Here is a 26,795-nt window from a genome sequence, read left to right as displayed (position 1 = left end):
CGCCGGCCCCGTGGGGGGGCGGCGGCATGCCGTGCAGCATCATGGGTAACATACTCAAGCCGTTCTTGCCGTCCTCTGCCGAGGTCCCGCCGACGCCCGCCGGGAAAACGTGAGGGAAACCCGCCGCCATGATGCCGGAGATGGGGATGCCGGGCATTCCGCCGCGCAGGTTCTGCATGGCCACCATGGAATCGACGCCGCCCATCAGGGTGCCGTTCATGAAGATGGGCGCCGGGAGGCCCGAGGCGTCCGACAGGAGGGGCTTGGGCATCTCGCTGCGAGGGCGGCGGCCGCGGCGGCGCGACGAAGGGTCTCTGTTGACCGGTTCCGTCAGGATGCGGGAGAACTTGCCCTCCGGGAGGAAGCCCTACGGGGACGCGAGTTGGTCAGACGGGATCGGCGCCGGTGCCCGCGGGCTGGACCCGAACAGCGTTTGCCACTCACGGAATGTTTGACCACGTCCGCCCAGTCTGGAGCCACAAAGTACTCCGAGTTGGCGTCCAACCAGCGGGACAGCTCCTTGATGGCTGGAGCCATAGCACCACCCAGCTGCAAGGTGATAGAACGACAGTTGGGAGAAAAAGGACAAGGACAACAAATTGAGTGGTCGCCAGTCCACGTCAGGGCACACTGAAACCAACGAGGAGCCTGGATTTGAGCTGCTGACCCTCCCACGTCTGAGGCGGCCATCATGCTCACCACTCCAGTGTGGCACTGGCCCAAAAAAAGGATATGCGGCGTGGACGTACCCGGCGTCCCGTGCCGCGGTGCACGACGGGCACGCGCTCCTCTCCTGTCAAGGAGTTGACGTCCAGCTTGGTGGGATCTTTGCAGCGATGGCGCCGCTGCTTGGGCCGCTCCACCAAACCGTGCAACACGCCCGCGCCGACCTGACAAAGGCAAAAAAATAAATAAAAATCACAACTCGATCACATTTCAAGAGTGACTTTGAAGGGTTCAGCTTTAGCATGGATGCTTGTTATCATGATCATTATTTCAGCTCAACCTGCATCTTAAACTTCTTCAATGCCAGGGATTTAGTTTCATGTCTTTTAATCAAAACTATTGTCATTTGTTTTCTTATTCTTGGAGCCACTAAAATGTCCTTTTTTCAGGCATTCGTTTTAGACAATAATATGCTGGATTATTATTCTGGTAATTAAATTTCATTCTCAGTCTTTATTTATTATGATTACCACTGTGTTAGGTGCTTCATTTTTTTCCTTTTATTATAATTTTCTTTGACAAAGACAACAAAATCAATGAATGTCTAATTAAAAAGCATTTTTTGTACTTTCAATTCTACTCCTGGCAAATTGATTGAGTCCTCCCACTTCACTTTACGGCTAGCTGGTGTACAACTTTCGACATATGCGGAAGATAGTTGCGAACTTCAAGTTGCACTCCAGACTGGTACGGTGCGTCCTTGTACTGCGTGCGCAACGACAGGTTCTTAGACAAATCCAAAAATGTAAAATAACATACGTGAGCAAAAGGTAGGTCCAAGCTGTATCCCGGTTTATGCCGCAGCCACTCCATCAAACCTTTGCTGGCGGCCACCTCCCGCTCCATGGCCGCCACCTCCGGGTGGGGCGGCGTGGGCGCCGACGCGGGCGCGGACGAGGGCGCAGGTGGTGCCACCGGACGCTCCGAGGACGAGGGAGACGGAGACGACGTGGAGGACGACACCGACGACTGGCTCAGAGCCTCCACGCCACCCTGAACAGATGTTTCACATTCATGGATACAACATTGTACAGGGAGATGCGCGGTGGATATAAAAAAGTCGAAACACCCCAGTTAAAATGCCAGGTTTGGTGACTTGACTTGAAATAAGGTCAAGATAAATAGTTCACAATTAATGTACAACTCATTTGAAAAAGGAAAGTAATGTTCTAAGGGGAAAGCTTGGTGCATAAATACGCACACCCTCAAAGTCCCACTTTAATGCCGCACCTTTGACTTGGATATCAGCACTCAGTCTTTCTGCGGATGAGTCTCTCAGTCGGGTACAAATTAGGGTTTCAAATTAGGGTCAACACAGATGTTGCAGTCAGGCTTAACGCCCCAAGTTATATTTCAAAGTAGTCGAGGTGCAAGAAATAATGAATTAATCAACAACTAAGTGAATATCCAATTATTTTTGAAGAACACTTAATCGTTTGGAGAGCGTCAATATGGTCAAATTTATGTCATTATCCATAAAAGCAGACTGATAATCTATCAAAAAGTTCCACCTTGGTTGCATCAGACCACGGCATGCGTGTTTCCGCAAAATGTCGACGAGCTCGGATGTTTTGCGTTGTTTGTAAGACGAATCATGCCGACAGTACGTCTTGCCGCCTCAACACACAGCCAGGCATACGGTGCATTTAAAAAGTCGACACACCCCTGTCAAATGCCAAGTTTTGGGGATAGGGAAATATGAAGCGTTCCGAAAAGCGGTCAGTGCTTCTGCTAGAAAGAATTTTTAAAAAGTCTGGAGAAGCCTATGAAAACATCTGAACTCTGCTCGGGGTTAATCGGAGGTACTTGAAGTTTGAATGGTGGCAGGTGTTTACCGACTGCCAGATGAAGCAATTTTTGCACTTTTGCAGCCACACAATCTCAGTGGTTGAAAAGCTTTCTTATTCCAACTAAGGTCATAGGTCGGTCACATGAACGGCGGAAAAAGTTAGCTTTTTTTTTTTTTTAAATCAGAAGAAAAAACTGGCATTTGAACAAGGGGCCTTACACTTTTTGTATCGACTGAATACAGCAGGCGGGAGTGTGTTGTCACACGCACTAAACATCCAATACTTGCCAGGAATTCCTGCAGCTCCTTCACTGTTGCTGTCGGACTCCTGGCGGCCTCCTCGACCAGTTTTTTTGTCTTTTCCTCAATATTGGAGGGACGTCCAGTTCTCGGTAACGTCACGGTTGTGCCAAATTTTCTCCACTTGATGATGACCGTCTTGACCGTGTTCCACGGTATATTTAACGCCTTGGAAATTCTTTTGTACCCTTCTCCCGACTGATACCTTTGAACAATGACATCCCTCTGATGCTGCGGAAGCTCTTTGCGGACCACCGCTTGTGCTGTCAGATGAGACTACAAAAATAATAGGAAAAGCCCACTAGAACAGCTGAACAATCGCGTCATCTTAATTTCCATCTCCCCTCTCGAAAAGACGGGGTTTTTTTCAACTGAGTTGCACATGTTCCAGGTTGCATTCAAAGTCGTTTTCTATCCACTGCAGAAGGATGGTTTATGGTTTTGTATCAAACCCAAAGTGTAGACTGAGTTACTTACCTGTGCTGTGTCAGGGAGGTGCATGGCTTGAGCTTTGGTGAATTCCGAGTAGAGGGCCTCGACGTTTCTCCTTCGGCCCCGTCTCCTCCTCAGGCAATCGTCTCCCCTCAGACTCCCGTTAACAATTTGTCCAGTCACGGGGTGGATGAGTCCAGCCTGCAGGATTCCTGCCATGTCCATTCCCGGAGAGCCCGCCAGGGGCGCCGTAATGGGCGGCGGCGGGGGCGGCTTGCGGGGAGCGTCCCCTGACCCAGACGCGACCGAGTCGCCCGGCGATTTGCTGAGATCCATGGCCGCCTCCTGCCAACCGTTCATCAACAGGGCACCGGCCCGCTGGTTGGCCGATGCGTCCCCACCGGGGGTCCTGCCTGAAGACGGCACTGTCACCGCCTTCCCCGCTAAGGCCTTCGCGGCCGCCACTGCCGCCGCTTCATAGTCAAAGGAGCGCCGTCCTGCGGCGCGTTTGAGTTCGGGGAGGAAGGCGGGTGCCACCAGTCTCTCCTGTAAGAGAGGGAGGGAAGTGAGGCGCCAAGCCCCGCGGCCGCCGCCCCGCCCCGAGTACTGCCAGGGTGGACAAGACACACAAGAACGACGGGCTGGTTAAAACACGAGACAGTAACACTGACAAGCACCACGACATTCGGTACACACAGTCATCAAAATGTTGCCTCTGAAGCCAGTTCCACTTGGAAACGTTACATTTGGGAGACGGGTCTTTTACGAGAGGAACCACAAGAAGAGTCATGACGCAATGGCCCACATAAGGCAAGAAGTCAGCCAGTTTGGTTTGAAGCAGACATTTTAGGCACGACTGGATTCAGGGCAGCCCCCGGGGCCGTTTCCCTCACTGACATAAAATTTGATACAGTACAAACGATTCATTAACAACTAGTCGATTATCCAATTAATCCATTCAATATTTTTTCTATAAGCCATTAACTGTTTAGAGACCTTTTATAAGTTGTGGAAATCCTCAGAATGTCATCTTCTCAATCGTAAATATTTTCAGATTTCTGTGGTCCTCCATGATAGCAGGTTGGTTATGTCGAGCTAATAAATCGCAGTTTCAGTTTTTACGATGGAAAAAATAAATCACCAACATTTTGGCCAATTTTTTCATAAGTTACAGACCAAACCAGGAAGTGAACCCGAATTAATTTGTTTGGTTGCATTTTCTTCACTTTCAATATGAAATAATGTACTGTTTCTGAATAAAGGGATGGAAATTAAAACATGTTTTTTGAAAAAGCCACTTCATCGATTAATTGACAAAGTAATTCGACTCGTGTGCCCGTGCCTGCCCGTGCGCACACACACAAACTCACAAGGTAGGACGTAAAGCAGAAAAGCTGTCTGGCCTCAGCTCACCTTGGGCAGCCTGGTGAGAGGAGGTGGAATGATGGGGAAGGCCAGGCCCGGATTGGCCTGCTGGATCCTGGCCTGGCCAGAGGAGGACGAGCACGAGGAGGAAGAAGAAGAGGAGGATGAGGTGGTGCAGGAGGCGGTACCGGGGATGAAAGCGGTCCGCTGGAGGTGTTGCTGGGCCAAGTGGTTGGCGCTGACGGAGGCTGGCAAGTCATACTGGTCGCTGGCCGAAGGCCATTTCCCCTTCAGGATGGCGTGGCAGATGCTGTCCAGACGATTGATGATCACGCGGTCCTGCCGGGACCAAACAAAGAACTTCTGGGAACGTAGGCCACAGCTTGAGACACTAACCCAATGTGAAATAGCACCACAAACTCAAACTCTCATTTTAAAGCAGAATTTGAAATTCTAACTTGAAAGCCTCGCTCTGACTCAAAACCCCACCTTGAAAACCTAATCTGAGCTTCTGGAAACGTTCACCCTGAGTGGATATACTAACAAGGGCTTGAAACCCTCCTTTAAAATCTTTACTTGAAACACAAACCCTAGCTAATTGCAACTCTCAATTTGAAAGTTGCTTCCTGAAGATGGAACCCAATGGGAGCAGATATAGCGAGAACAGCAAAGGCCCCAGAATGGAGCCCTGTGGCACACCACACGACAGTGGGGCAGTTCGTGACTCAGAGCAACCAATCTTGTGAGTAATAAATGTTTGTATGAGCAATAGCTTGTAGACTGGATGTGTCGTGCAATGTAATGATCAAATGTTCGCAATAAAGCGAGCTGAATACCTTGGGCCAGTCAGAGTAGGAGTAAAGTGCTTTCTCCTGGAGCAGCTGAGCAATGGTGGGCTCCCGGGCATCGTGGATTTCGGGAGGCTCACCCACGGAAAAGGGAGCCGTGAAGCCGGGACTTCCAGAATAGTCCTCCACAGCCGCCACTGGAACACACCTCAGTATCAACATCTCAGCAAAGGGCACGCAGGCGTGGTGGCTGGCAGAGCCCAATCACATGATTTCACCCTGACACGTCATTTTCCCAGCCCAGATGATGGTCAAAATGAGTCTTTATACTGAACTATGAACTAAAAATCTTTTGAAAAATACCTTTCTGACATAAATATAAATAATGCACAATTAACCTTAGTCAGTGTTTCAGGGAAAGTATCTCAAATCTATTTTGAGCACACAGAGTACTGTACAAGCCAAATTTGTTCTTGTGTGGGCTGTATCTTTTGAAAGATCCTGATGCATACAGTATGGAGCTTACCTGGCGAGGAGGATGTGTCCTCATCCTTGGGCTGACCACTGAGTTCTACAGTGAGGCCCACCTGCTCCGTCTTGGCCTCCAAAAAGTCCCGCCCGCTCTCCATCTTGACGCCACTCAAGTCCAGACTGTCTGGCTTGGTTTCCTCGGCCGTGGTTCGGAGAATTTCCCGTTTAAAGGGGCGGGCCTCCGTCTCAACAGATTCACATTTGGAATCGGCTTTATCCGATTCGGAGGTAACATCTTCGGACTTGACGAAGCTAGCCTCAGGGTCTCTGTCTTCGGTCTTGATCCGGGGATCCGGTTTCTCCTCCAAGGGCAGGCCCACCGGCTCGTCCTGGCGGTCCGCTGCGGTGCCGTTCACAAGACAGAAGTGGTCCACCATCCGGTCATTAACGGGCTCTTCGTGATGTCCGTCGCCTTGGAGAAGCTCTCCGGGAGCCTCGGCCATCAACTCAGCCACGCCGGTCCGCTCCTCGTCGTCCTCCTCCTCTTCCTCCGCAAACATCAAGTTGTCCACCTCCTCCATGGGACACATGAGGTCCGGACACAGCTGGTTTGGGACCTCCATGCCGTCCTCCGGGTCCCTCAGTGCTGACGACGGGGGCTCGCCGGCGCCAATGTGTGCCAAGTCCAAAGGCAAACGCAGACCTGGAAGAACAGCTGCCAAGTCACAGATACAAAAATCAGAAAGACGAGCTTGACACCCAAACGTCAAACTCTGACAAGGACTTCAAACACTAAACCTCGCTTGAAACCTTAACATGTGCTGGAAAACTAATTTGAAACTCTTGACCAAAGCTTGAGAACCTCATTTGAAACCTTGAATCCTTGTTTGAAAACCTTAAATTTAATTGAAACTAATCCTTTTCATGAAATCCAAATTTCAAACCATAACCTGAAGCTTAATTCCTGATTTGCTCAAACCAAATTTAAAAGCGGAACTCGGCCTTCATGCCCTATTTTTAAACTCCAACACTGACTTTTAAACACGTACGCATGCTTGAAACCCCAATTTTATTGCCTAACCTAGGCTTGAAAGCCTAACTTGAACCCGTAACCCTGCTTTGAAACCCTAAGCGTGGCTTGCTGCCGTCAAATTTCAAACCTAAACTCAAATTTGATATTCCAACCTTAATTTCAAAGCCTAACCTGAAAACTTGATTTGAAACCATAACAAAAACCATAAAAGAGTTGGCAAATCCAGCTCCAGGAATTAGAAACTCAGTCACAATTGGCTTTGGCCACAGGTGCTTCTACTCAGGGAGCTGGTTTACCTGCTGGTTGAGTAGAAGCAGCTGTGACTTAAGTCAAACCATGGTAGGATTTTTACTTTCTGGACCTGGATTCGCCACTTCTGCTTGAAAGCCTAACCTGAATTTCAGATTCAAACCGCAGTTTCAAACCTAAGCGTGGCTCGAAACCCGACTGCGAAAGCCTTGCACTTGTTTGAAACTATAATCCAGGTTTAGAAACCATAATTCTGTTTTAGGAAATGTTATTATGTCCGTACATTTCCATCATTCTTTTCTTCCCTGGAAGGACTCTTGTACTTTGATGTAGTAGCCATGAATGATACTATTGTGCAGTTGTGCGTGCCGATACCTTCATGCGCATCACATCGGTCCTCAAGTAGAATGGCGTCTTTTTCCATGCTCACGTCTTGACCCTTGGCGTCAAACTTGAAGCCGTCTCCGCCTCCGCACACATTCTGACTTTTGACATCCTCCTGGTGGCCCGTGATATCGGGGGGAGAGAGCGGAGGGTGTGGGGGAATGTAGGGGGGCAGGGGGCTCGCCGCCAGGTCGCTTTGGTCCACGCCGGCTTCTTCGCTCACGGCGATGTCCTGATCAAAAACCAGACAAATGATCAAAGGTTCTCACCGTGCTTTGCCATTGGAGCATGATTTTTCCCACAACCATTTGCTGACTTTGTGGCTCATCTGTGAACCAATTCGAACAATTTCAAAGCAGACTTCCCCTGATTGTCTGCAGTCCATTTCATTGCATTTTGACTGATCTTACGTGACCCACAGAATATGTTGTTCTGCAACAACATAAGCACTAAACGAGGGCTGCAACTAACAATTATTGTTAATCATTCATTCTTTTGTATGAATCAATGAATCAGGTAAACATTTTTATTTCAATTTTTTACATTTAAAAACAGGACTTCTGTGGCACCCATAACTGGACAATGTTGGGTTCGAAAATTAACACCCATGCTTCCTCCGTGGACATTTTTGACCCATTATTTTGACCCAAACAGTAAAATGGGATTTAATCTGCGTGTTTGATAACCAAATCCTGATATGTCGGTTTTCTGAATATTGGTATCGGTGTAACTCCTGGTAAGCGGCACAAACCTTGAAGAGCATGAAGCTGGACGATTCCACAGAGACTGCGGCCGAGGGGTGAGAGGGCGAAGACGAGGGAGGGAGACCCAGACACTCCTCCAGTGTTCCGTCCCCGCTGCCGCCGTCGCCCCGTGGAGCCTCCTCGTCCTCTTCCTCCAGGAATCCGGTCGGACCCAGGATCGGGTCGGACTCGTTGAACATGTGGTGAGCGGGGCTGGAGTGGTCGGCGCCGTCCCAGGGCGCCTGCACACAATGCACGTTCAGTACTGGCAGACGTGACGAGAAAGAGTCACCTTTTCCCATTTGTTGGGTGATGTGCGGTGAGGGAAGCGAGCTGAAGTACCTGCAGCTGATCCAGCTCCATGGACGGCGGCAACAGCCCGGTCTCCTCAGACGATCCCTGCTCGCCCACCAGCACGTCGCTCCTCAGCTCAGAGCGGAGGTCGGCGCCCCCCAGTCGGCCATACGAGTTGAGCATGCTCTGACCGCCGGCCGCCGAGTTGAAAGGGAAGCCATTCAGGGTGTCCTTAGAGGCCTTGCCCCCATTCAGCGCCTCCGCAGACATGGGGTCCAGGTCGGCCAGGCTCTCTTCCAGCGGGGGGCAGTCCAGGAAGTCTCCCCGAGAGGCGGAAACCATTCCCAGGCCCGGAGAGGTCGCTTCATCCAGCGGGGGCGGAGGTGGAGCGTGGAGGTGAGAGGAGGAAGAGGACGAGGACGAAGAGGAGGGAGCCGAAGGAGGTGCGGCCTGCTGGGAGGGCTGCTGGGGGTATTCTGGAGGTTGGGGGCCGTCGTACAGGCAATAGTGGGGGGGCGGCAGCTGAGAAGGCCAGATCCATTGAAGGTTTGGTCACAACATGTGGGGCCCAAAAAACTAATACAGCGGTGTCTTGTGGTACACACTCAAGAATAAATTGAATCATGAAATAAAAACTGGATTAACATTGAAAGTTATTGTATTTTTTTCCCCTATTACACTTTATGAAACAAATATTGTTTATTTGTCATTGACGAAATAAAGCCAGATAAACAATCACATGAGAGAGAGGAAGTGAATTCTTTTTGAAAATGACAGCTACTGATTGACGCCAAGGAAGGGCTATTAGTTTGCACGACTCCCCTTTTGAAGAAGCTACTCCATTTCCGTCAATGACAACGTATTCGTACTACAGCTGAATAGAAACGTTTTCCTAACAGATGAAACAGACTTAGTTTGTCCATAAACTGATTATCATTTGATGATTCTTTTACTATTTTGGTCCAGAACATGTTTGGAATCTAGTTATTGTTTTTAACATTTGAATGGGGTTCAACCATCGCCCCATTTTGTTGCCGTACCCTGTGAAGATGCGAGGCGTGGTGTCCCCTCACGTAGTTGCGGTGGGCCTCAAGGAAGCTGAGCTGCGGGTCGTTGAGTATATAGAAGTCGGTTCGACTCAAGCCGTGTCTCGCCGCCCCCACCAGGAGGTCACGGTCGTGCTTTCCCGACTCCCACCACACAGGGAGGTAGAGTGACGGGCGGCAGAGCTGCAGGCGGGCCGACAGCAGCGGGTGGCGGAGGACCTGAGGGCGACGATGATGCCCGCGTTGGACAACTCACTTGGTATCTTACCGATTTGCCAACTTATTCGTTTAGTCACCTGCTCGCGGATCTTGCGGAGGAGCTCGATGCGGTACAAGGTCCGAGCAGCTCGCTCTTCCGTCAGAGGCTCCACCGGAATGGCGGTGTCTGTCAAACCTGGGCGGCAGAGAAGATGAAAAAAACTAAACATCAGACAGAGAAGAGGACCACCAAAGACCAGAGCACGTCTTGTATTTCAAATCTATAAATGGATGTCATTTTTGTTGTGTCTTCAGATTTACAGTCGGGGTGTCACGAAATGTGCAGGACGGGGGCTATTGGTCACCTTCTTCCTTCCTGGGCGGCAGCTTGCAGGCGGCGCGGCACATGCTCACGAAGGAGTTGAAGTATCTTTCCAGGCTGTCATCCGTCTTCCGCTCTAGTCGCGCCAGTACGCGAAACTGCGACCAGTCGAAGGCTTTCCTCTCAGGATCGAAGGCCACGCCAAAGGACGACACCGTGCGGTAGAAGTCCATCTGTTCGCGCCGGCTCCATCTGGCAAACACCACATACCTTGTTGGAATGCCTTTCACGCACATTGACCAGAGGGGGAAAAAAACTGCCGGTTCCCTTTACACAGAGATCTGCATTTCTATCAGCTTCTGCCATTCACTTTGACATCTGCAAAAGCATTGACAAAGTCATGTGTCAATCATCCTCTCACCTTCTCTGCCACTCCAGAAAAACGGCGTCCGATTCGGCATGGCTGGCGGTGCAGCGCCTCAACTCCTCGCCCAGCTGCCAGGCCAGCGCTCCCCCAACATGGTGCCCGAGAGGGGCGGCGCCTGTCCCGCCGCCGCCCGCCACTCCAAGACCCGCCAGGCTGTCGTGAAGCAGGAAATCGGGGCGCAGAATGGGCTCGCGGCGCAGCGTGAAGCGCTGATAGGCGGTGATGAGGCGGCGCAGGCGGGCCGTCAGTGCCGGGCCGGCGGGCCAAAGGGGACGTGCGTGGACCACGTGCAGGGCCGCCACGCCCGTGCCGCTTCCTGACCCCGCGCCGAACGTGGTTGTCACCAGCGTGGCGTCCTGGGCGCACAGGTCGGCCGCCGACACGTGCGAGTCTACGGAGCGTCAAAGGTATACGACGTCACCGTTAGGCTGCTCTGACTTTCATGCGGAGATCTGCAAAAGTGGCGATTTCTTTTTCCATCTGCCTACACCTTTCATGCAAAGAAATTCTGCAAAAGTGTTTTGTTTTTTCATCTGCTTGCCAGCCAGCCTTTGTTTTTTAATCAGCCTGTGACTTTCAGGTAGAGATTTGCAAGTGATTTCAACACGGATCTCTCAAGTTTTGCTTTTAATTTTCCTGTGCCTTTCACACAGGCATCCTGCAAAATTGCTGTTTGTATCTGCCTGTCTATCTTTCACACACAGAGCAGCACCTTTCCAAGATCTTGCAAAAGGGTTGATTTGTAGCTGCCATTGCCTTTCACACAGAGACCTGTAAGTGCAACTCATATGACAATCTTGCAAAATTGTTTTTTTAATCTTCCTCTCTGTGCCATTTACACAGAGATGTGCATAATTGTTCCATTCAACTGCCTTTCAAACCTGAATGGAGCATAATTTTCTATTTTTTTTCCTGCTGGTGCTTTTCATGGAAAATTGCAGGCTGTTTTTTTTTTTTTTTTTTTTTTGCTTGTGCCTTTTCAAATATAGAGTACACTGGGTGTAAAGCGGCTCCACTTGGTAAGGCATGCTTGAAAGGGGCGACTGACCTGACGCAGCGCCATTGTCCGGTTTGTCGGATGCGTCGGTGCTCAAGCAGCTCTCCTCTCCCTGAACGAGGAGCGCAAACGAGCAAAGGTCACAAAGCAGACGAATACAAGGAAGAGGATGAGGAGGATGTACCTTGCTGTTGTCGTCTCGGTCATCTCCTTCACTTTTACTGTTTGTGCTCTCGCTGACGTCTTCCGCTTTTGCAACGCTGCAAAAAATACGCACGCACACGCACACACACACACACTTTTATTCTTGTCTTTTCCTCCTGCTTCGATTTGTCTCTTCTGTCTCCTTTTTGTTGTCTTTTCGAATTGATTTGGATAAAAATGACCAAACTTTTGGTTGTTTCCAGGAGAATAGAAACGTTAGTCCTAGTTCCAATCAATTCTCGAAACTTGGTGCCCAACCCTACTGCTACTGTTGTATTTTGTTCTTGCTTTTTGTGGTCTTTTAGTGCTGTTGTTCTTGCTTATGTCATGTCTCTACTGTGTCTGTCTGCATCTAACTCATTCCCACAAGTCTTTGTTCTGGCTATCGTTGTCTTTTGTTATTGATTTTTGTTGTTGGGGTCTATTTATTTATTTGTGATTATTCTTAAAGTCCCTTATTTCTTTTTGTTGACTCATGGTGGTACCTGTCGGTGACATCTGCGGCCGCCTCTCCTGATCCCTGCTCGGCCGAGAGCGCGGTGACGTCGGGCATGCCGACCCTCTCCAGGAAGCACAAGTCGGCGTCGGCGCGCATGGCGTTGTAGCGCTCGTAGCCTGTTCAGGTGCACATTTTTTGAAAAATGTCGTCTTTTTCATGCATCAAATATCATGTCAGGGAACTCACCGTGCTTGTGGACGCCTACAAGCAGAGACTTGTCCGCCTCTGCGTCCCACCACGACGCCGGAATCTCGATGTAGTCGATGTCGGGCAGTGACACGTCCAGTTTGCTGGAGTTACGGGATGGATATTGATGTCAGCATGGAGCTCTGACATTAAAACATTAAATAATGTGTGTCTGCGTGTGTTGAGGGGGGCGGGGACTGCAGTTAAGTGATTGAGTACCGCTGATGTGGAGTCTCGTACCTGGCAGCCGTGCCTTCCAGAGCCTGATTGGCTGCTTCACCCAGAACCTCCACCTTCAGGTAGTACAACATCCTCACCCTCAACAGAACCCTACGCCAACACACACACACAATTCAAGGTGAGGAGCGCTCAATGCAGTCAACGCTGCTGATCCAGCCACAAAAGGTGAAAATTTGCAAATAAGTGATGCTATAAGATGGTGGAAAAGTACTGAAAACGGAGAGGATCATGAAGCATCAACACCATGCATCTAGCATGCACACACTCATGAACCCACTTTACATGAACCACGGCAGTTAAATTATTCAACAAAACAAACCACCTTCACATGGGGCTCATCAATCTTATTAGCTAGCACACAAGCCTAATTCATTCGCGACCACAAACTGTCATGTCATCACAAACCCGAAAATTAAAGAACATTCAAAGACCACCTTCCATAAAAAAAAGAACTAAAATGTTACACCCTGTGGGACCAAAGTACTACACTACTATTCTTTTATTTTATATCTCTCTTATTAATCCTTTTATTGGTTCGATCTAAGATTAAAGCAAATCGACAATATTTTCATTGAATAACAGAGGTTAGGCGCCGCCCACCCCAAAAAAAGAAAGAACACGCAAATTTGCAAGGTCTACCAAATTTTACAATCCTTAATAAAAATCACTTCGGGGCTGAATTTTCCACCTTTTTTTTTTTTTTTTTTTTTTATGGTCAAGAAAGTAAGCGATAGGGCTGCACTAACTTGTTGCAGTGTTGTTTGAGGTGTTTCTTGTAGCTGTCGTCCTGCAGAACGACTTCAGGGTTGCAGTGGGCCAGCCAGTCGGCATTCTTCAGCTCAGGAACACTCAATGGACTCTTGATTTTGTTGCCCTTGCGTCCGCGAGGAACCGGAGCGGACAGACCTGCGGTACAGACGCACGGTGGGGGTAAATCAAAGGTGCGTTTGATGGAAACAGACGGGAGTTTAAAAAGGCTGAGGTACCGACCGGAGTGATTGAGCAGCTCCTGGTCCTGGTCCTGTCCCTCCTTACTGGGGGAGATCAGGTCCCAGATGAAGCTCTTGATCTTATCGTCACCTTTGTAGTGCTTCAGGCAATAAACCAGCAAAGCCCTGAAGGAAAAAAAGACATGTAACCCACATGTGCCCACTCAAATCCATCCAGGCTCCCCCTATAAACACATCTGTTTTTCAACAATCTACTGACATAAAAAGTCACATTTCCAAAAAAAAAAAAAAAAAAAAATCACGTCAATTGATCTGTCCCAGTATCCATCCACCCATATCGCTATTCCTAATCCGTTTATCATCCATCCATCAGTGATGTCAAGTCTGTGGCTGACCTGCAAATGGCCTCCATGTCTCTCTCGGTCAGGTGCCACTTGAAGCGACCATGGTTGAGGATGTCCTTCCAGCGGCCCCACCTGCACGCACCGCCAAGATCAAAGACTCAGCAATCTTCAATACATTCCTTTTTCTTACAGCAAAATGTATTACTTCGACCTGATCATCGTGATTTCTCCTGGACCCTTCCGCCCTCCGTGAATAACTACTCAACTCAATCTTGTCACGGTATAGCATCAAACGAGCAATGGGCCCATGCCTACGTGCAGCCCTAACAGATAACAAAGATGTAATTGTACCCAAAGATGAGCAGGTTCTTCTCCACGCGGAAGCACTCGGCGCGCAGGTAGCGGCGAGTGCGCTCTCCCAGGCGTCGGGTGCGGCACGGCTTCTCCTCCGAGTCGCTGTCCAGCTCCGAGAACTCCATCAGCTCATCGTCCTCGAAGGAGTTGTAGTGTCGCGTCTGCTTGCGAACACGGGGCGTGTCGATCACCAGCGACTCCTGCGCACACGGCCGCCATGTAGCGGCAGAAAGAACATGCTTAGCGCGGACGGAACTCAGGCTGCTCGTCATTTTCGTACCTTCTCCGATTTGGAGTCAATCTCCACTTCGGCGATCTTGGCCCATTTCTGCCAGAAGTTGGGGTCGTCCAGAGATATGTCGGTGCGGTTGCCCGAGGAGATAAAGCTGGCCTGGGGGAGGAATTAAAAAAAAAAAAAAAAAAAAGCACAAAACACAGAAAAATAGTTCCACACGTCAGTAACTGTGTTTGACCGGATTGTCAGAATTTCCATATTTTTAACCTTTTGTCAACAACATTAATTACTGAGGGACCCAGTTACACAGATGAACCGATGAGCGTGATCTCTTTGGCCTGTTGTCAGACCTGGTTGGAGGCAGATGCAACGTAAACAAAAGTGGGTCAGCCAAGTCGAGCTACAGCCAAGCTAAAAGCTAACAAAGTGGTTCAGAAAATCGATGGATAGGTGAATGACACTGCTCCGTCTCCTACTGTACATGTTGGAATGCAAACAGCGACGACTACGACGATACAGCTATGGTCAGCGATAAAAAGACTGACCAATAACTACATTGTAAACCAGCAAATAACTTGAACATGTTAATAAGTACACTAGATAGTCCAATATCTCTTAGGGACTGTATTAAACTGACCAACGACTTCAAACCTAGAACAAACAACAAGTTGGACCCGGTCGCAAGTGTATGGGACAGACCAATAACGGTGGCCTATAACTAACTGTATTAGACCAACCAAAAACTCCAAGGGACTGCATAAAATTGGCCAATATCTAAATCCTGGACCGACCAATGACTCAGAGCCGTTAAGAAGTGTATCAGACCAGCCAAAGACTTGAAGGTGGTGTTGTGGTCGCCGCCTACCTTGGCAAATGTGGACCCTTTGCCCTCAGTCTGGATGGTGATGGTCTGCGTGCGTCTCTGCAGGATCTGGTCAATGTCTTCCTCGCAGAACTTGGAGCCTTCGTCCTCTTCGTCCATCAGAGCGCCATAGGCGCCCTTCTTCAGCAAGTCTTCCAGCTCCAGCTTGGACAGCTGCTGCACCTGCGCCGCCACCCGAAACCGTGTTACAGGCCCGCCAAAACCACAAATAAAAGGCAAAATATCTGCCAATCCGATCAGGTCCATGTCGAGTCTCAAACAAAGTTTTGAAGTCAATGAATGATGGTTTTATTCATCGTGATTTCCATAATCAATCAAAATAATTGTTGTTATGTTTCCTATAACGTGCCAGCCGCGCCTCTCACCCCATTGAGGCCGCCCTTGCGGTTGATGTCCTGGAGGACGGCCTTGTCCAGGCCCAGCTTGAGGCTGGCCTTGTCGAACATCTCCCGTTCATACGAGTTCCTGGTGATGAGGCGGTACACTTTGACGGCTTTGCTCTGGCCGATGCGGTGGCAGCGCGCCTGAGCCTGGCGGGCAGGGACGGCATTTTCAAAAGGCCTGCTTTGAATTTCTTGAGGAAGGTCGGTCGCGCGGCTACCTGCAGGTCATTCTGCGGGTTCCAGTCCGAGTCGAAGATGATGCAGGTGTCGGCGGCCGTCAGGTTGATGCCCAGACCGCCCGCCCTCGTGCACAGCAGGAAGACAAAGCGGTCCGAGTCCGGCTTGCAGAAGCGGTCGATGGCCGCCTGACGCAGGTTCCCGCGGACGCGCCCGTCGATGCGCTCGTACGTGTAGCTGAGGACGGGTACACGCACACAGACACAAAGTTTTGTTAAAAAGTGGACTGGAAAGGCCAACACCTACCTTCTTATAGTTGCATGGGACATACTTTTATGAGACCACCCAAGAACTTGAGCTTGCTTGTAAGTGAATCAGACCAACCAATGACTGGAACCCGATACTAAGTGCATTACACTGCCCATAATGTAAAGATGCCGATTGTTAAGTGCTATACATTGACCAATGAGTTATCAGATGCTTATCGGAGCAACCAACAAATTCAACCAGTTAGTGAATATAATACAACGACCAATGACTGCTGAGTACACTTACTAACCTGTTAATAAGTTGTGAAAGCGCGATATAAATCAGGATGTATTGTATTGTACATCACAGCGACCAATGACTGTCATCTGTCAGTCAGTGAATTAGAGCAAACAACGCCTATAACCTGTAAGAAATTGTCTTGGAGCGCCCAAGGACTGTAACCGGTAAGAAAGTGTCTTAGCGCTACTATGAGGTTGCAGCACATGCGCACTCACCGCCTCTGTATGAGGTAGTCCTCGAGGATGTCGAGGCAGCGGACCATTTGGGAGAAGACCAGGACTTTATGTCCGCCGCTCAGCAGTTTGGGCAGCAGCTTGTCAATGAGCACCAGCTTGCCCGCCGCCTGGATCATGGCCTGCAGCTGCAGGTCGCACGTGTCCACCCCATGACTCTTGCGGAAGCTCTCCACGATCTTCTCCTCGGCACCTATCACGACAGCAAAGTCACAGAACCTTGATGCTAATTTCCGCTAGCCGTCTATGGCTTTTCCCACTATATGTTAGCATGCATACACACATATACACACACACACACAGGAACCTTTAACAGGAGGGCCAAACAAACCACTTGAAACAAGCACACTTGAAACCCTCTTCAGAGAATTGCGCAAGCGGGTCTTCTTTTGATTTGCATTACGTGATCTTTTGCCATCTTTGATGGCGAGACAGCTGCTAAAGGATAAACAGAGGTACGTCACATTTCGTCACATCATGCCTTTAGGCCTCACCGGTGATCAGGTAAGGATGGTTGCAGCACTTGCGCAGCTCCATCATCGTGTTAATGAGGTTGGGCATGTTGTGCTGGTTGGCTCCTTTGGACAGGAAGGAGAAATTCTTCTCCAGGATGGCCCTGTAGTACTTCTTCTGCATGTTGGTCAGCTCCACCTGCAAAAAGACGGGGGCAAACGTGGGCAATTTGTAACCTCTTGGAGTGGGAGGGGAGGGGACAAAGCGACAGGAGAAAGTTGTACTTCAATGATGGTCTCCTCTTTGGGGGCCAGGTTCTTCTCCACGTCATCCTTCAGCCTCCTTAGCATCATGGGCTTCAAGATGGCCTGAAGCTTCTTCACCTGGGAGGGAAAGAAAGTAAGATTAAGATACAAGGATCACATGGGTGAGAATTTTATTTATATATACAAAAATAATTTTTTTTCCCCATAATCGTAGACGGTGATCACATTCCGTGCCATTGATGGCTATAGACGCTAAAGATCATTTTTGATTGGCCGGGCAGTGAAAGACATAAAAGGCCGTACCTGCTCCTCGGTTTTCAGGTCCCCAAACTCATCAAGGAAGGCGCTCTCCGAGGGGAACTGCAGCGGCTCCAGGAAGTTGAGCAGGCTGAACAACTCCTCCACTGAGTTCTGCAACGGCGTTCCCGTCAGCAGAACCTTGTGCTCCTACCCCAAGCGGCCAGAATATGGGACCGACAGGAAGGAAGTGACACACAAGTCGCAACTCAGTCTCAAGTCCAGGCCTCCCACTTTTCGAGAAATCCTCCAATATCGTGACGCTTTTAAAGCTATTTCAGACCGACCAATTACTGAAACGCTGATGAACGGCAACTTGAGTATTTGAAGGCTTCATTCGAGTAACCGGTAACTTTGGACTGACCAAGTTCATGAGTTTGAGTCCCTCCAGCAGCTTGCAGTTCCTGTTCTTGAGGCGGTGCGCCTCGTCGATGACCACGCAGCGCCAATGCAGCTTCTTCAGCTCGGGGCAGTCGGCCATCACCATCTCGAAGGTGGTGATCAGCCCGTGGAACTTCAGCACACTTGGTGCCGTGTTGCCCTGCCGGGAGGAAAAACAAGCACATTCGCTTCACGCTCGTGTTGATGAGCGTCTTTGTTCGTGTTGCCCTGCCGGGAGGAAAAACAAGCACATTCAACAGTTACAACAGTACTCAGTCAAAAATATATATCTATTTTTTATCTTCTGCATAAAATGATTAATGTGTCTTACTGATGAGCTGAGAGAGGAGTTGACATATAATTGTGAAACCAAGCAGGACACACCCCCATTGTAACTATGTTTGAAGAAGGGCGAGACCTGAGCATCGCGATGAAACATCTCATACTGCAGGATCATCTGGCGGCTGATCTGCGAGCCGTGGTACACGATGACATTCATGCGCGTCCATGTGCGGAACTCGCGCTCCCAGTTGGTGATGGTGGAGAGGGGCGCGATGATCAAAAAGGGCCCCCGGATGCCCATGCTGAACATCTCGTACAGGAAGGTGATGGACTGGATGGTCTTGCCCAGGCCCATCTCGTCCGCCAGGATGCAGTTCTTCCTGCCGCGGGCCGGCGAGGAGGAGGAACGCCTCAGCAAACATCTACAAGCTGTGTGTTTCACTTCTACTGTGTGTGTGTAAGGGTGTAACTGGTGTGTGTGTGCGTGTTTGTCTGTGTGTGCGTGTGTGTGTCTGCATCTGCGCCTCTTTGTGCGTGAATATGATTCTGTGTGCATACGTGTGTCTGTGATACTGTGTCTGTGTGTGTATGTGACTGTGTTAATGTGTCTGTGTCTCCTTATGTGCGTGTGTGCATGTGGATCCGTGTGTGTGTCAGTCTTTATGCGTGTGCAGGTGTGAAAACAGTGTTCATGTGTGTGCATCTGTCAATGTGTATCTGTGCGGGTGTGAGTCTGTCCGTCTGTCTGTGCTTGTGCGAGCATCTGTCTGAATTGATGTGTGTTTTTGTGACTCGCCGTGCAGGTGTGACTGTGCGTAACAGTGCTTGTGTTTGTGTGCGTGAATGCGTGTTCACCTGTTGTACCAGTTGAAGAGCAACCAATTCATGCCCTCCAGCTGGTACTCTCTCAGCTGGTTTCCATTGCGGTAATCTCGTGAGCGCTCCAACTTCTGCCACTTGTCCGGGGGAGGACGCTCCTGAGCACAAAGACAAAACGCACACTTGTCGTTCAGCATTAAAATATTACACAATGTTCACTGCACGTTTGCTATTCACAACTTGTGAATTTACATGTTTGCAGATGGGTTTTTTTCCCCTTTCCAAACCTCTCATCCGTCATTTGCTAAAAATTCATTTATTCGCTGGCTGTCTAAGTGCTCAGGCCAAAGACGAGTCTAGAATGAAAGTACTGTTTGGCACCATTTTGGGGCTTCTTTGTGCCAAAGGCCGACCGTGTGTTGAAGTACGGGAAGAAGCTTCATTTAGACAGGCCACTGCACTACTTTGCCGTCATCTCATGGCATCTTCTGTCAATTAAAAACTTTGAAGGTGCGTTGGGGCTTGGTGCCAATTCGTTGCTCTTGACTGTACATTGCCTTCAAAAATGGTATAGTGTTGGCACAAAAGTGATGGACTTGTCCAAGAAAATCACAGTTTCCCAAAGAAATTCAATTAAAAGACTGCATTTGCTCACATCAAGTCTATCATTGAAAGTTTAATTTAAATGACCTAAACATTCAGACACCATATTTACCACAGACACACACAGAAGAAAAAAAAAAAAAACAGATTTTGCTATGATCAACATTACAAATGGACAATTGCTAAGGACACACTCAAGTGCAATATTTGTGCACAAATGAAAAAAATGCAAAGGTCGACCATAAAAAGTTGCATTTTGGTACAAAAATGTTTCACTTTGGCTCAAAACCTTTTTGATCAGTCATTTAATGTTCCCCCACATAGTAGAAGGTTCAAGAAGGTCGCCTCACCACATGCCGCAGGTCTGGCGGCAGCTTTTGAATCTCCTCAAACTCTTTGATTTTCTCCGGGTCCAAGTCCTCCTGGAGTTCCCATGTGGCCTCCTCGTAAGACAAGCTGCACCACTTCACCAGGTAGTGCGTCACCTCCTGAACACACAAACAAATGCAGCATATGCGCACGCATGTGTGCGTGTTTCTTTGTTGCGTCACCAACCTCTCCAGTCTCCGTGTCCGTGGTAACGGCCACCTCCAACACCCTGTCCACCTCCACGTAGTCGGGATTAAATAAATCTTCGTCAGGCTGTAAGAGGGTTAAAAAAAACAAGAAGATCGAGGGACCACAGCAAATGACCGAAATCACACTAAAACGACTGATTCAGGGCAAAATGGCAACCTTCGTGTGTCTTTCGGGACTTGGCATCTTAAAGGCTTTTTTTGGAGTATATACTTTTGTTTCAACGTGTCCATCAAATTTAAAATTTTGAGGCCAAGGCTTGTTTATGTGCTTACATAAAAGTGGTTTTGGGGGCTAAATTTTGGAAAATTTTTGAAGGACTGCAGAAAAGGGCCAAAATGAGCAAATAATTTCAGCTTCACAGCAAAATGGCTGATAGCTTCCTGAGACTGTTTTGTGGGCCTTCTTGCAACTGACAAGTCTGTTCACGTTCCTATTGCTAAGTGAAAGTGGCTTTGGCGGGCGAATTTTCAAAAAAAAAAAAAAAGGAGATGTTTGTCTCCGAAGAACACTCCAAAACATCATTACATGGCCAATTCAAAGCAAGATAGCTGACTCCTCTTTTCAGGCATCACTTCGTAAGGCTTTTTTGTAGTCAGTTTGGCTTCAGGGTGTGCATTTTTTAAAATAGAAAGCGTAAGATTATCAAGACTCCTTTATAAACTATCTATCAGTGGAAAAAGCCAAAATGAGCCTAAAATTGTTGCTTCAATCTAACCAAAATGGTCGACGTCCTGTGTCTCTCGAGACATTTTTGTGGCTCGACATGGCTTCCAAATAACATGTCAAACTGTCTTCAGTGGCTGAGTTTTCAAACTGAATCCAGGGGGATGCAGTGATGCTGGCTGTTACCTCGCTGAAGAGGTGTTTCATCTGCGCCCGCTTGGTCCTGAAGCGCTTGATCTTCTGGTGAATTCTGGGATCTTTTTCCAGTTCGCCAAGCGTAGCCCATTTGCAGTGCAGGTAGGAGCTGGGACACAAGGCAAAAGAACCAACGTGGTGATGAACGACTAAAAACACACGCACGCAGACGCACAAACACACACACACACACACACACATTTATATCTGCAAATTTGACTCACAAGTTTCGGTACTTAACGTAAAACTCTTCCGTCTCCTCGGCTTGCTCCTCTGATGAAGACGATGTCTGCGGAGGAGGCCCAAGGTCGATGGTGATAATAATAATAATAATGATGAGAAGAAGAAGAAGACAAAGAAGAGGAGAAAAACACATCAAACTAAATGCAGCTTACCTCCTTCTTGACTGGTCGGACCGACAGGATTTTCTCGATGATGTTGGCCTCGTCCTCGGGCGGCTCCTGTGGAGAAGACGTCGAAGTTTTGCTTGTATGTGAGTATTGTATGTCATCAATTTTGTTGATTGTTTACCCTGACAAAATACCACCAAACTTTTTGTTTTTTCTTTCTATCGAAACCAAACCCAAAAAATTTTAAAGGATAAATACAAATCGATACATTTTCCCTAAAATGACGCTTCCATCCATGCATTATCCGATCCGCTTATCCTCACACGGGTCGCGGGCGGGCTGGAGCCTATCCCAGCTGTCTTCGGGCAGAGGCGGGGTACACTCAGAACTGGTTTGCCAGCCAATTGCAGGGCACAAAGAGACGAACAACCACTCACACTCACAATAACACCTCGGAACAATAGAGAGCGTTCATTTAACCTTCCATGCATGTTTTTGGAACGTGGAAGGAAATCGGAGTACTCGGACAAAAACTCACACAGACACGAGGTGAACATGCAAACTCCATACATGAAGACCCGGAATCAAACCCGTGACCTCTGTACTGTGAGGGCAGCTAACCAGTCAACCACTGTCCAACCGCCCTTAAAAGTGTTTTGGGTTTTTTGTTTTTTTCATGCAAATGTCTTTTTCATGTTTTCTGTGGTGGGTTTTTTTGTTTTGTGGGTTTTTTTGTTTTGTTTTGTTTTTTTCAATTCAAATCCAGCGGGAAGAGTTTTCCTTTGCCGTACCTCGGCTTGCCAGGCCAGCGCCGTAGCATTGAGCGCCGCGATGCGTCCCGCTCCAAGAACAGCGATGGTCTCCCCATCGTCGTCCACCACCTTCAGGTCCAAATCCTCGTTGTACTTCCTGCGTTTCACTTGACGGCCCGAGCGCCGCTTCTAAAGGCAAGAGAAGTTGACTGTTTTTCCATTGGATGTGACTGGGGAGCCAGGAAGCCGGGCTCACCGTGTTGTCCAGGGGGTCCTGGCTGTCCTCTCCGCCCGTGTTGACGGACAATGAGGTGGTGTCGTCGCTCTCTGCCCCATCGGGGAGCGCCATCGTCTGCTTTCTCCTCTTGGCCTTTTTCTTCCTCTCCACCGGGGCGGCGCCAGGATCTCTGGGGAAGAAGGAAGCACGGTCAGGTTGGCATTATATCCCCCACCAAAAAAAAAAGTGGACCTACAGCATTTCTAGTTGAGGACCACTGAAGTACACTATATACAGTATGTGTGAAATACAGAAAGACTCATTTTTATATAAAGCAATTATGTCAAATCAAAAAAATGCTGTCTTGATTTTATTTTTTAATACTGTTAATACTGTTTACATTACTGTTAAATATACACTTCCCATAAGGTTTTATTTTAAGTGGGGTTGTGAGCATCTGATGAATGTAAAAAAGTAACTTGTAAACTGTTATTTCTTTCAACGAAGTAATCAGTAAAGTAACCAAGTTACTTTTTCAAGCTCACTCTGGCAACACCACATTCACTATCGCCAGTCAATTCATGCACTTTTAACGACTGTGTACATGAACATTCTCCCTCAAACACACAAACACACAACATCGATTAATTTCCGTCGACATGAGCAAGCAATTCGGAACAACTTTTTCTTCTCTCCAACAACCACACGCTCCATATCTATCCACATAATTGTGGCAATGAATTCACAGTCAGTGTTTGGGTCTCTCTGGTATTGAGAGTCCAAGCCTTCCTCTTTCATTAGTATTTTAGAGCGCTGCATTTTCATCTGCCAGCAAAAACTGCACTTTAAAAGGACAAAAACAAAAGAAAATGCATTTGGGGAAACCAGTGGGGAAGTGAAGAGAGATGAATCAATGCAGATTATTATGCACTGTGATAGGTTAGTGTGAGAGAAATTCATCTCGTGCTTCCTGGATATCAACTGAGTGTTTTGTAAATTATATTTACAAAAGTATTTGTGTGGATTTTTTTTTTCTTTTAAGAAATTGTAACAACGTGCCCGCCCAGTCAAATAGCATACAACTCCAATAAGTATCTGCAAAATAACAGATTCGAGGATTTAGAATTTGGTCATCACAATGCTTTTAATATACAAGTGGCAGTCAAAAAGTAATGAGCCTTGTTCAATTTATCCAACATCCATGCTGTTAAAATGTCTAAAAAAGAACAACTGTAGTTAAAACACTTGTTTCATTCCAAAAAAAAAAATGTTTGAACCTATCCACTTTCTGTCTGCCTTGTTAATGATGTCTATCAGAAAGTGCAGCCGCTCCCTAAATGCAGATAACCAACGGTGTCTAAGGCCTGATCCTCAATGGAGAGGCCCAATTTTGTATGAGCGGGGATGCATTGCGACATCATCGATTGAGCGAGCTGTGCACATCAGGTCAAATTTAGTCCACAGTTGACAAATATTAAATGTCCAGAGAGACAAGGAACAACAACAAAAAAAAATCCCAACTGAGGAAAAATAAGAAACCTTGGGAAGGGGCCGCGGATGGTAGAATTCCCTTTTAGTATAACAGGGCTGCGATGGATACGGAGTGGGCAATATTTAACACAATATTGTACCATGCAATGTTAGAATAATATCCATCCATCCATTTTCGATCCGCTTATCCTCACAAGGGTCGCGGTGGGTGCAGGAGCCTATCCCAGCCGTCTTCGGGCAGGAGGCTGGGGACACCCTGACCGGTTTGCCAGCCAATTGCAGGGCACAAAGAGACGAACAACCACTCACACTCACAATAACACCTCGGAACAATAGAGAGCGTTCATTTAACCTTCCATGCATGTTTTTGGAACGTGGAAGGAAATCGGAGTACTTGGACAAAAACTCACACAGACACGAGGCGAACATGCAAACTCCATACATGAAGACCCGGAATATAAACCCGTGACCTCTGTACTGTGAGGGCAGCTAACCAGTCAACCACTGTCCAACCGCCCTTAAAAGTGTTTTGGGTTTTTTGTTTTTTTTAATGCAAATGTCTTTTTCATGTTTTCTGTTGTGGGTTTTTTTGTTTTGTTTTGTTTTTTTCAATTCAAATCCAGCGGGAAGAGTTTTCCTTTGCCGTACCTCGGCTTGCCAGGCCAGCGCCGTAGCATTGAGCGCCGCGATGCGTCCCGCTCCAAGAACAGCGATGGTCTCCCCATCGTCGTCCACCACCTTCAGGTCCAAATCCTCGTTGTACTTCCTGCGTTTCACTTGACGGCCCGAGCGCCGCTTCTAAAGGCAAGAGAAGTTGACTGTTTTTCCATTGGATGTGACTGGGGAGCCAGGAAGCCGGGCTCACCGTGTTGTCCAGGGGGTCCTGGCTGTCCTCTCCGCCCGTGTTGACGGACAATGAGGTGGTGTCGTCGCTCTCTGCCCCATCGGGGAGCGCCATCGTCTGCTTTCTCCTCTTGGCCTTTTTCTTCCTCTCCACCGGGGCGGCGCCAGGATCTCTGGGGAAGAAGGAAGCACGGTCAGGTTGGCATTATATCCCCCACCAGCGCTTTCTTCGCTCCATTGGCCTTACCTGGGTTTGCGGCCCCTCTGCTTGGGCACCGAGTTGAGGCCGGGGTTGAGGGCGGCTTGGTTGTGGTTCTTGGGGAGCGAGGCTTGCGGCCTGACAGGCAGGGCTGAGGCAGGAGGTGGTGTGGCTATTGGGACAGGAAAGCAGTACGACATAACACAACTTCAGAGCAAAATCCGACGACAGCATATTATGTTGATGTTGTTGCAATGGCGATGAGTGTAATTTTTAAAGTACTGCCGACTATTTGTTCTTGCACTAATTATTCAGTGCATTTCTTACAGTACATATTTTTTTCAATTTACTGTAGAGTATTTTTATAGTATTTCAATGCAGTTTCCGCAGTGGATTTTTTTTTTGTTCAATTTTTAGTAGTGTAGTTCTGATGCTAGTATTTTTTTGGACTATTTTATGGATTCTATTTCTTACAATGCATTTCTGACTATATTTTATTAAGGGACTTTTCGACTTGCATACTGTGTACTTTTGTTTTTTCTTCAAAACACACACACACACACACACACACACACACACACACACACACCTTGATGAGGTGGAAGAGGAGGCAGGATTTTGATCTTGGGCTTCCTCCCTCGTTTTCCGGGCACCTTAACGGGCACCTCTGAAGGAACGGGCATGGGGGCGTTGGGGGCACAGGTATTTTTCCGCCTGGTGGCCTGCTTGAGCTCAGTTTGAGCGTCTGGGGCGGCATCCGCCCTCCCCTTGCTCCTGCGCTCCGTCCTCTGCTTGAGAAACAGCAGTTGTTTATGAAAACTGATAAAATGATGAAAACTAAAATTCAAAACAATATCTTTTGTCTAAATGTAAAAAAAAAGAGCATTTTAGAATGAAAGTACACCTTATTCACAACCCCCCAGGTACCCATAAAAATCGATACAATGTGACAACTTTTCTCAATTTTGCCTGTGCTAGTGTATGATACGCCCCCCTCCATTTTGAACGTGAGCACGTTATTCTCAAGAAATGCGGGTATTTAAAATCATAAACAGTCAAAGGAAAATAAGAAAAAGGAAAACCAATCAAAATGACATTAAATTTAAGCACGAATCGAAAAAAAATAGCAAGCCTTCTGTAAAAGTGAATATAAATGAAGTGATTTGAAAGTGCAATCAAAGTATGATGACCTTATTGGGAAGTACGGTGGTGACAGGCGCCTCCTTGGCCTGCTTGCGCTTCTTAACCGAGGCGTGGTCTCCGCCCTCCTCCCGTTCTCGTTTGTCCTTCTTCTTACGTTTCTTCCTCACCCTGCTGCCACCGCCACCACCATCGTCCTCCTCACTTAGGGAGGAGGGGGGCCGTGGAGCCGCCGCCGCCACCACCAGAGCGGGGGCCTTGCAGTGGTTGGACAGGCCGCCCACAGGGGCCAAAAGTCGGAGCTGGTCTTTGGAGCCCACCAGAAGGTGGCCCCTGGGGATGGCGGACAGCGAAGTCTGCACGTCGCTGTTCTGCTCCGGCGACGCCGACGAAGCTGATGAGCCCGAAGACGGCGACGCGTGCTTCAGGAGGCCACCCAACATCTGAAGAACAACAAACAAATC

General features: G+C 48.3%; 1 protein-coding gene across 1 annotated transcript; it reads right to left on the bottom strand.

Moving 5' to 3' along the window:
• Positions 1–4: 4 nt before the first annotated feature.
• On the bottom strand, positions 5–26,795 carry chd6 (chromodomain helicase DNA binding protein 6; the record flags this gene model as incomplete). The annotated part of the gene is made up of 45 exons (XM_019860458.1): positions 26,382–26,795; positions 25,781–25,979; positions 25,240–25,363; positions 25,015–25,165; positions 24,798–24,947; positions 21,735–21,800; positions 21,564–21,628; positions 21,331–21,448; positions 20,458–20,544; positions 20,253–20,390; positions 19,336–19,457; positions 18,617–18,860; positions 18,182–18,358; positions 17,824–17,967; positions 17,539–17,637; positions 17,296–17,452; positions 16,784–16,994; positions 16,061–16,256; positions 15,825–15,989; positions 15,442–15,621; positions 14,622–14,732; positions 14,339–14,541; positions 14,039–14,119; positions 13,684–13,808; positions 13,440–13,599; positions 12,694–12,783; positions 12,454–12,557; positions 12,254–12,383; positions 11,749–11,824; positions 11,616–11,676; positions 10,562–10,958; positions 10,184–10,392; positions 9,917–10,014; positions 9,615–9,839; positions 8,623–9,096; positions 8,289–8,522; positions 7,529–7,769; positions 5,927–6,586; positions 5,449–5,597; positions 4,661–4,951; positions 3,293–3,793; positions 1,486–1,719; positions 750–890; positions 445–549; positions 5–367 (listed from the first exon to the last, which is right to left on the bottom strand). Coding segments are annotated over exons 1-45 (8,649 nt in total), but the record flags the coding sequence as incomplete, so codon positions are not given.

Source organism: Hippocampus comes, unplaced genomic scaffold (assembly GCF_001891065.2).
Source record: "Hippocampus comes isolate QL1 unplaced genomic scaffold, H_comes_QL1_v1.1 scaffold106, whole genome shotgun sequence".
In the NCBI taxonomy this organism is placed as follows: domain Eukaryota; kingdom Metazoa; phylum Chordata; class Actinopteri; order Syngnathiformes; family Syngnathidae; genus Hippocampus; species Hippocampus comes.
This window is presented reverse-complemented; position numbering and strand designations above follow the sequence as displayed.